This window comes from Plecotus auritus (genome assembly GCF_963455305.1).
Source record: "Plecotus auritus genome assembly, chromosome: 2".
NCBI classification, from domain to species: Eukaryota; Metazoa; Chordata; class Mammalia; order Chiroptera; family Vespertilionidae; genus Plecotus; species Plecotus auritus.
This window is the reverse complement of record NC_137771.1, coordinates 20,335,937-20,345,784: the sequence shown is the minus strand read 5'-3', so window position 1 is coordinate 20,345,784 and position 9,848 is coordinate 20,335,937. Positions and strand designations below refer to the sequence as shown.

Below are 9,848 nucleotides of genomic sequence, written 5' to 3'. Positions count from 1 at the left end.
GGCTTGCAGAGGCTGATCTGCGGAGACAGAGGCTCAGCTTCGGTGGGGCTGTGCCCCCCTAGCCTGCTGGGCACGGGCGCCAGTTCTGCTGATTGGTGGGTTGTCTGCCCCGCTCGGGCAGTGCCGAGTCAGCGTCTGAAGGGTGGTTCCCACGAGCTCATGTCTCTCTGCAGGTCAAAGGTCGTGCCATCCATGGTCTGCCTCCAAGAGGTTCAGTGCCCAGGGCCACTGACAACGAGGGCTGAGTGGAGACTAAGATGTCTAGTCCACACACACTGCCAACCAGCGAGACCTCAGGCAGTCCTTTCTGCTTTCTAACCGTATGCCACCCAACTCTGGCCTGAAGATCCAAGTTATTAAAGTTACCAATATTTTGTCTTTATTTTAAAACAGTGAAAAAAATAAATATCTTTGGAGAATAAGAGTACAGGGGAGGGATGGGGTCGTGGGGCTGGAGGCTTGGTAGTGTCCTGGCTTCAGTGGTCTTGCGTGGGGGTGCAGGGCCTGGGGTCTGCAGGCTGGTTCTCCCGGCCAGGCTCTGTCCCATACCCGCGGGGCGGTCTGGGGCTCCAGCAGCTTCGCCTGCCCTCAGCTCCCAGGCGGGGCGCTGTGTCAGCGGAACCCGCGAGGATTAGGCCCCTGGCGCCTGCCTGTGTCTGGAGCACGATCTACAGGCAGGCGGCTGGGGCTGGGGCAGGGGCCCCACCCCACAGGGGGCTCTTCTGCCGGCTGGCCTGGCACGGTGACCACAGCCTCAATGGTGAGCCATGTCCTCCATGCCCACACGGCCCCAGACACCCAGCACGAAGCTCTCGATGTCACACTCGTTGGCTCCACGCACGATGCGGAAGTGGCCCTTCTCTCCCCAGGCTGGGCCCCACGAGTTGGCCGCGGTCTGGGAATGAGGAGGTGCATGAGCAGGGCATGGAGAGGCGGAGGTAGGGGGAAGGGGACAGCAGCTGCAGGGCCCGCAGCGCAGGGACTCACCCAGTATTTGAGCATCCTTCCATCAGGTAGTGACTCCTCTCCCCACCTGCGGGCCAGACCGGGCAGGAGCAAGGGCTCTGATTCCACCTGCTTTCAGGGGCTGCACCCCCAGGCATCCCCTATCCAGGCCCCTGCTGCCTTGGGTCACTTGGGTACACCCTTAGGACGTGGGCAGGTCTCTGTCCTGTCCGCGCCTCCCTCGGTCTCCACGTCTGAGTCTGTGTGCCTGCGCCCAGTGTGGATAACTGAGGGGCATGCAGAAAAGGGGGATGTGGGCCTCCGTCCTCCAGGAACCCCCATCCTGTGGACCATTTCTCTGGAACCTCACACTTCCGCCTGCCCTCCCTCCTCACCTGGGGAGCCAAGGAGGAGTGGGTGCCAGGGGCCAGAAGGAAGAGACTCAGGGAATGTGGGTACCCTAGTGGCCCAAACTCCACTGCTAAGAACTGTCATTGGTTGGACAACTGACATCAGTCACTCTGACGCCTCAGGTGGAGACACTGAAGGCTGGGGAGTGAGTCGCTCTGGGACAGAGCTGAGCAGGCGCTGAGATGGGGAGAGGTTAGCCACTCCTGAATCCTTGTTTATTGCACTGGACTTAAGCTCTCTCCGCGTGCAGGGAAGAAGCAGTCCCTTGAAACCTTGAAAGGCACCACCTCTTGGTGTGACTAGGCTAAGTCCCTCCTCTTTTGGAGTCTCACTTTCCTCCTCTTTGAAACGGGGCTTTGTAGAGAGATGGTCTGGATTCCGGACAGGCTCAGAGCCCCCAGTGTAAGCTCGGCTGCCCCAACCCCTCTGTCCCCCAAAGCCCCTCACCCTGTGATCTTGACCGAATGGGTTCCATGCCGGCGGTATCGCTCTGGCCTCCCGAGGCTCACCGGGGTGTGGCTGTAGATGCCACCCTGGTACAGGAAGAAGTCCTCGTGCACCTCCATGAGGGCTGTGGGCAGAGGGCAAGGTGGGGCCAGCTCAGCCGTCAGCACAGGCAACCTGCGTGGAGATGCACGCCCCGGCCCCACAGCCTCTCCTACCCGGTGCTGCCCATGGGGCGGGGACATGGTCCCCCCACTTCTGGCCCCAGTGGACCTGCTGGTAGATGGGCCCTGTGGAATCAGGGGGCAGGATGAAGGGTGCTCACCTTGGACAGGGCCGTTCTCCATCAGCTCCTTCATGATCTCCGTCTCCTGCAGGGCGGGAGGCGAGGAGGAGAATATCCATTAGGGGTGAGGCTCCAGCCTTCCTGCTCTCTTCCTCTGCCCCTCACCCAAGTGCAGACTTACACTGGAGCCGAGGCGGTAGGCAGGAGTGACCTGGTAGATGTCATTGGCATGGACGTGGTGATTGGGGCAGCGGGCAGTGGCCTGGCGCTTGCCCCGACCCGTGGCCCGGCTGTGCATCATGCAGGGGGGCGCGGGGCCTGTCTCCGTCTTCTCCCCGCCCGAGAACGGGTAGCAGTGGTTGGACACAACCCTGGAGGGGCAGCAGGAGGGAGCAGGGGCAGAGGGAGCTGGCCTTCCCCAAGGCCCCTGCACATGCCCTCTTCCCTGCCCACACGCGCTGCTGCTCACCCTCGCCGTCGCAGGAACCACCAGGCGCCATCCAGATGCCCACCACGGCAGCCCTGCCGGTTGTGCTTGTCACAGGATAGCAGGTTCTGGGGCGACAGGACAGGCGTCATGTGCCCCAGAGAATGGATGGAGACGCGATCGGATGCCACGGCTGGTGAAGGAGCAGAAGGGCCGTCAGAGGGCTCAGGCCTCGGCCCCCCTTCCCACCGAGCCAGCCCTCAGCCCTCGGGCGCACCTGCTGTGGAGAAGGCCCAGGAGCCGGCACAGTTGCCCTGGTCGAGAGGCCCGTGGATCAGGTTGGGCCACTTCTCAGAGGCTTCAAAGGCTGAGGGCAGGACCTCCCCCGGGCCCAGCACTGTCTGCAAGACAAAGTCACACGGCCTGCCTCCTGCTCCTGCCCGCCTGCCCCGCAGCGGCCTGCTGGCAGTGGGGGCCACCAGGAGTCCAGGGCCTTCGGCAGTTTGACCTTGAGCCTCTTGCTGAGGAAGGATTCCCGCGACCTCCACGCTGACTCAGCGCAACCCAAGCACCACCGAGTGCCGCCTGGTGTCAGGTGGAGGCCGCCAGTCCTGAGGCCAGGCCGGAGCCATCCTGCTTTTCTCCTCAGCCCCTGCCTCGCTCCTCCTCTGCACCTTTCAATCTGTCACATCCTCCTTCCCACCAGGACCTTGGGCTTCAGGCCACTCAGGGCAGGGGCGGGAAGGAGCAGGCTGCCAAGGCAAACAGCAGGAGGCAAATAGCAGAGGCCCGGGGCGGGGCAGGGTCTGCTCACCCCAGCCTTGAGCTGAAGTCCCTCTTCAGACAGGGCCTCTCAGGCCAGCCCCTGCCTCCTCCCTGCCCACCACTGCGAGGTGGAGCCGCCAGCCCGTGCCCAGCCCTGTCCTGCTGAAGTGCCCCTTCCTCATGCTGACTGTCCTGCTCTGGTTCCCATTTCTGCCCGGAGAGGGTCCCACTAGTGGGAAGGGAGAGGCCCCCTCCTCCCTTGGGGTTCCGCTGTGTTGTTTCCGAGAATTGCTGCTCTCTGGCCAGAGCTGGAGGAGTGGCCGTTTTCTCTTCCCAAAATACCAAGGTGACCTCCTGGCCACTTGGGCCCTGACCCTGCCGTACTGGGACCAACAGCATTTTTCCCAGGCTGGGGAGGCCAAGAAGGGGCTCAGGCTGGAAGCACAACACCCAGACTCTAAACGTCAGTTCTTCTGGTGCAGCCCATCTTGTTAGAGGCCAGAGCTGAAGGCCTTGGACGAATAGGACACAGGGTGCAGGATCCCTGGCATCTTAGGCCATGAGATGGCAGGATTGTGGACAAGGATGGACTTACGTGAATCTCATTCATGCTGGTGACAGAAGGAGATGGGCGGTTGGTGCCCAGGCGATAGCGAATGCCCTCATCCAGGGTCATGCCCCAGAAGGCACTGTGGTTCCCAGCCCGCCACCTGAAAGAGAAGGGATGGAAGGGACAGACTATGGCTGGGGGTCCTGGAGGTACATGCGTGTTCGTGGGAGAGATATATACTGGCTAATAAACATATGCTGCCACAGAAATGAGATCCGAGCATGGGCGTACCTGGCGGGACATGCATCTCGGGCAGAATGTGCGTGTGCACCGGGGCATTGCAGGGTCCCTTACCCGTAGTTGCCCTGGTTGATGGCGTTGATCATGTCTTGGTCCACCAGGCATGGCTCCTGATCACACTGCCACTGCCCATTCTCCTGGCAGGTGCTGGGAGAACGGGGGGGGGGGGGGGGAGGGGCGGGGAGGAAGAAGTGAGGGGGTGCTGAGCAGCCTCTGAAGGGAAGAGGCCTCAGAGGTTGACATGGGCCTGAGATTCTGAACCAGCGTCTATGACAAGACCCTTAGAGGATCCCATTCAGCCTGGTGGTTTAAAATGTCAGCTTCAAGTTCACGATTCTCAAGTTTATATCCCCCCCCCCCCCACCGGGTCTCTCCCTAAACTCCCTCAGCCCAGTGTCTATCCACAGGTCAAACGTAAAACATCCCGAACTGAACTCCTGGTCTCCCCTTCTCCCCTGCCTGTCCCCAAAGCAGCCACTCCATCCTTCCCAGAGCCTGGGCCCAAAGCCTGACTTTCTCTTATTTACTGATCTCATTCCCTGGCAAATCCTGTGCTCTCCCTTAAAAACGCATCCGGAATCCAAGCCACGTCTCATTCTCCCTGTGGTTCAACCGCCTTTCACCTGGATTACGCTGCAGTCTCCTCGCTCTTCTCCCCACTTCTGCCCTGCACCCCACTTCAGTACATTTTAACACAGCTGCCAGTGAACCCAAGTCAGATCATGTCATTCCTCTGCCCCAAACCCTTTACTGGCATCACATCACAGAATGAGAGCCACAGTCCTTACGGTGCCAGCAGGCCCTGCATGATCTGTCTTTTTGTCCACGCTCCGACCCCTTTCCCCGCCAGGCTGGCCCTCTGACTCCACACCAGCCATGCTCCTGCCCCAGGGCCTTTGAACTGCTGTTCTTCCTCCAACATCCCATGGCTCACTCACTTCGTCCAAGTTTTCATTCAGATGTCACCTGCTCCGGGAGGCCTGCCCTGGCCACCCTAGCTCACAATTCCCCATCCTCCTCTCCCCCTATCGCTCTTCCCTGTTTTATTTTTACCCTTCGCATGCCATCACTATCTGGCATATTACACAGTTAGTTATTTATAGTGCTTATACCTGCTTCCTCACACGCTCTAAGGTCCTCAGGGCAGGTATGATTTGGAACTGAAGAGTGCCTACAAGAAAACAGCTAGCACATAGCAGGCACCCAGTAAACATTTACTGAATGAATGAATGAATGAATGGACTCAGTGACTAAGCATAGATTCTGAAATTCAAATCCTGGGTTCCAGTCCTAGCTGACCAGGCACGTGACCTCAGGTAAGTTAAACTATTGTCTGCACATTGAGGACAATAATAGCACCAGCTTTCAGGGATGCGATGGCAGCGTGCAGAGCGTGCAGTACAAGGCTGGGCCCGTCTCGGGTCCTCCAGGATCGTCGTCGACCATTCTTGTTCTTGTTACAGGGACCCCGCCCCGCCCCTCTGGAGTTTCAGATCACCCTCTGGGTGTGTAAAAGTCATCTCCAACTTCAAATGGTCAAGCTGCCTTCCCACACCCACTCCTGCCCTAAGGTTCTCAACTCCAATCACGCACCTTACCCGCCGGTGTTTAAGCCAGAACTCACTCCCACCCCCATGCCTCCTCCATCAGCAGGTCAGGAAGTCACATCACAAAAGGCTCTGAGTCCACCTGCCAGACCCCCCCGCTTCGCCACCTCTTACCTAACCAGGCTTCCTGCCTTTTCATGATCCCTGCACACACCCCTTTCTGAAGCCAGAGAGATCTTTGAAGAAGATCAGCTGGCCAGCTAATCAGGTGATGTGCTCTCTAAGTGGCTTCCCACAACACGTAGAACAAAATAAAATCCTCGCCACAGCTTATGAGACTCGCAGGGAGTGGCCTGCACCTCCCGGGGCCTCTCTCCCCTTTCACCGCTGGGGCTGCAGGGCGCTGGGTCCCACCCCGGCCTCCCCACACGCTGTTCCTCCCATGTTCCCTCCTGGGCCTCTCATCTCCCTGATATCAGCACAAATGTCCTTTCCTGGGCAGCCCTCCCTCAACCCCACCACACTCTAAACTGGGGGCCCCCTTATTCTCTCTTTCCCCCTCATGCCCATGAGAGGTTGCAATGATACGTGTGTTTGTGGGTCTGGTTCTTCACCACTAGCCGGGAAGCTCCAAGGATAGGACCTGTGGTGCATTCTGGCTGCACTTAGTAGGTCTTTAAAAAATAGGTGTCGACCGAATAGTCGAATTCTATTAATTCTTCAGTACTTTTACAAGCTCTTAACTCCGCTATTACAGGATGCTAAATTGCCTCCTTCCAAGCCCGCCCAAGGCTCCCCGCCTCCAATGTTGCCTTTTAAGGAGCCTCAAGGGGAACCAAGAAAGACCCAGTATGGCAGGCTCTCCCGTCCCAGGAGGGGCGGGCACTTTCAGGGAGGCCAGAGGGGACTGCAGGGACAAGAGGCTTCCCTCTTCCTTCCCGCACCCCTGGGACTCTCTCTCAGCATCCCTTATCCCTCGAGGGCTCACACAGCCTGGAAGGCCCACGGCACTGCCCCACACCCTCCCTCAGGTGTCCCAAGCACGGGAGCACAGCTGTTCAGAGCTGGCCTGGGTGGGCAGTGGGCTGGTCAGTCCTTGCTTGCACCTCCCCTTTGCCCCTAGGGCTGCCCAAGCAGGTCTAGACTGGACTGGTGACAACAGATCCCAGCATTCCAGAGAGGGTCTGGGGTGGCCAGGCCCAGGGCCGGCTTGGAGAAAGTGTTAACCCCTTAGTGTCCAGAGGTGTCCTATCAGGACTGGCAGAATCATGCAGGTGCACTCCATTTTTCTGAACACATACAAGCAGCTCACAGACACACACACACACACACACACACACACACACACACACACGCTCACCCCGCACCCCTCACACCAGTGAGGCAATGGAAACAGCTTATGCGTAATGCATTCCAAAAGTTTCCTTCTCTCTGGGGCTTCCCAGGCAAAGAGGGCAGGGGTGGAGAGGGTGCAGGGCCTCCTCCTTTTAAGTCACAGGGTCCCCATTATTTCCATTAAGGCTTCCTACCCACCCCATCTCCACTTTGCATCTCAGGCTTCAGATTAAATCGAGGAGCACCCCAGACTCCTTCATCCTCCTGCCAGAATGGAATGGTGGAGGTGAAGGAGGGAGAGGGGCCACATTCCAGGGAAGGCCCTGCTACAGGCTGGCTGACCTCCAGCGCAGCCACCCCTGACCCTCATCCGGTCCAGGGCAGCGGATGCCGAGTCAGAGGTTTCCTTCCTGGCGCCCCCTTCTCGGACTCTCCCGTGACATGGAGAAAGGCCGGGGGTGCGGTGGGGGGTGGTAGCAGCCCAGCCCAAGCCAGGAGGGGCCAGGAAAGACTCCCAGCTCAGGGCCCCGCCTGGACTCAGGTGCCCATGGTTGATCACCCCTGGGGAATGTTGTCAGAATGTTGTTTATAGACGTTGACACGGTCAGTGTGAAAATCCCCATGTTTCAGATGAGGAAACTGAGGCTCAGAAAAGGGGAAGGACTTGCCCCCAGCAAGTGAGTGACAGGGATAGGGTTTGAACCAAGTCTGTCAGCCACAAAGCCCACAAGGGTGCCTCTTCAAGCCCCAAACACTCACCAACGGTTACAGTTGTCCCAGTAGGTTCCTAAGATTGGATAGATGCGACCCCCATGCGTGCATCCTGGTGGGAGGGAAGAGGAGAAGAACAAAGCAGAACTGAGGCCAGAGATGATGGGCTGCGATGGCCAAGTTCTTAAAGATCGGGTGTCCAGACACGTGGACACCGCCCCCCCCCCACACACACACACACATCCCAGCCCTCACTGAAACTAAAGTCAAACTATAACTTAAGACCCTCCTGCAGGGTCACCCAGCAACTGCTCTTAGTAAGTTCATCAGGGACTCCAACTTAGATCCTTCTTGCTCCACTTTCTGCCAGCCACAACATTCTGGGGATGCTTTGCATGCAAGTGAGTTGGGATTTGGGGACCCGGAATCAGGGTGGGGAGGGAGCAATCCATGGGGAATCTGAGGCCCAGAGAAGGTAAGGGACTCCACTAAAATAATATAGCATTTGGGATGACAACCCCCATATGCAGTCTCACATCCATAGTCCCATGAAACTGTGGGAAGGAATTCAAGTATTCCATTGGAGCGGGGCAAGTGCATGGGCAAGGAAGGTGGCGAGGGCTGAGGCAGGCGCAGATTTAACCCAGCTCCCAGGTGTGGCCAGCCACCTCGGGGTAGACAATCCTGGGGAAAGGCAGAGGAAGGGCTAAGATGACCCTGACCAGCGCCTGTGCTTTATCAACCTGAGCGTGCGTCAGCGGGCGGGGCCGGCACCTTCCATGTCCGGAATATGGAAACGGGACTGGGAGAAAGGGCAGGAAGCTCCCCTTCTCCGGGCCAACCTAGAATCTCACTGACCAAGGATCCGCTCTCGTTCAGTCTTGCTGGAGAGATTCAACTTAGACCAGAGGGGGGACTTCCCAGAGGCACAGACAGTGAGGTGGTGTCTCTTTCCCAGACGCTACAAAGCCTCCCCTGGAAATGTCAGTGCATCCACCTTGCTCCTGAGCCTTGCTGAGTTTGAGGCTGAAAAGCGACCCGCCCTGGCTGTGGGTGCCCACCTTGGCTGGGGGGAAACGGGGGTGGCACGCCGAGGCAGAAGTCCCAGAAGTCCGGGCAGCAGTCGGAGATGGTTCGGTTGCAGAAGAGGTCGCAGTAGCAGGTAGCGCCCAGGTAGGGCAGGGCGCAGTGGTCGTCGCGGCCTCGGCAGCACAGGTCCCGCTCCTGGCAGTACCTGCCGCCTGCGTCCCGGATGCCCCGCAGGTGCAGCGCGGGGGCTAGCTCCCGGCGCCCACGGCCCCGCCGGGTACCCAGGGCCGACTGGGCAGCCAGCAGCAGCAACAGCAGCAGCCGCTGTGGGCATCTCCACATGGTGCTCCTGGTCCCAGGGAGGGCAGAGGTCAGGGGTCCAGGAGGGGGGCAGCAGAGACTCCCTGGCACCCGGGGACTGAGCCCGAGGGCGTTTAGCAGGGTCAGAGACCCTGATTCCTGTGTCCCAGCCAGGACGGGCAGAGGAGCCACGTTTATGTTCCTTGGCTCATAGGGAGAAGGGGCCGGGCAGGAAGGGCAGCCCCTCCCTGACTCTCCAGGGGACCTTCAAGGACAGGAGGTGGGGTGGGCATTCTTGGTCTCTCCTGTCCTGGGTCCCTCTGCCACTGCCTCCGCCTGATGTGGGTCCTCTCGTCTGTTGTCGGTGTCCCTCTGACACTCCACGCTCCCTCTCTGCATCTGTCATGTCCCTCTGCCTGCTCCCTCCTCCTCTCGGTTCCTCTGTCTACACCCTCTCCCTTCGGAGCAGGGGAGCGTCCCTACCTGATGAGGGGTGTGGGCTGGCCCGGGCTGCCCCACGCACCGCCTCCGGACTCTGGTGACCGGACTCCTGTGACCGCTGGACACTCAAAGTCAAGTGAGGAGCGCGGGGCGGGATCGCTTTTTGTACCGCCCCACCCGCGGAGCCGCCCCCCCACCCCCCCTGCCAGCGGCCGCTAGGGGAGGGGCCGCGCCTGCACCTGGGGCAGCACCGCAGCTCAGCGCGGGGCTGGTGAGGGGCGCGGGGGGCCTGGGACTGTGCTCGCCTGCTCTCGGGGGAAGCTGTTCCCTTAGGGGGCGGAACTCCGACCGAAAGGG

At 59.8% G+C, this 9,848-nt stretch overlaps 1 protein-coding gene across 2 annotated transcripts; it reads right to left on the bottom strand.

Moving 5' to 3' along the window:
- Window positions 1-357: 357 nt before the first annotated feature.
- On the bottom strand, window positions 358-9,623 carry TINAGL1 (tubulointerstitial nephritis antigen like 1). Of its 2 annotated transcripts, none has more exons than XM_080657300.1 (12): window positions 9,534-9,623; window positions 8,783-9,099; window positions 7,770-7,833; window positions 4,183-4,275; window positions 3,874-3,988; window positions 2,791-2,914; window positions 2,556-2,706; window positions 2,268-2,457; window positions 2,126-2,171; window positions 1,804-1,927; window positions 988-1,033; window positions 358-895 (listed from the first exon to the last, which is right to left on the bottom strand). In XM_080657300.1, the coding sequence occupies exons 2-12, from the start codon at window positions 9,090-9,092 to the stop codon at window positions 755-757; spliced, it is 1,404 nt and encodes a 467-aa protein (XP_080513426.1). In that variant the 5' UTR covers window positions 9,093-9,099; window positions 9,534-9,623; the 3' UTR covers window positions 358-754. The 2 variants fall into 2 exon arrangements, 1 of the variants encoding a protein (XP_080513426.1); XR_013959990.1 differs by having other exon boundaries at window positions 359-895; window positions 988-1,232.
- Window positions 9,624-9,848: the final 225 nt, after the last annotated feature.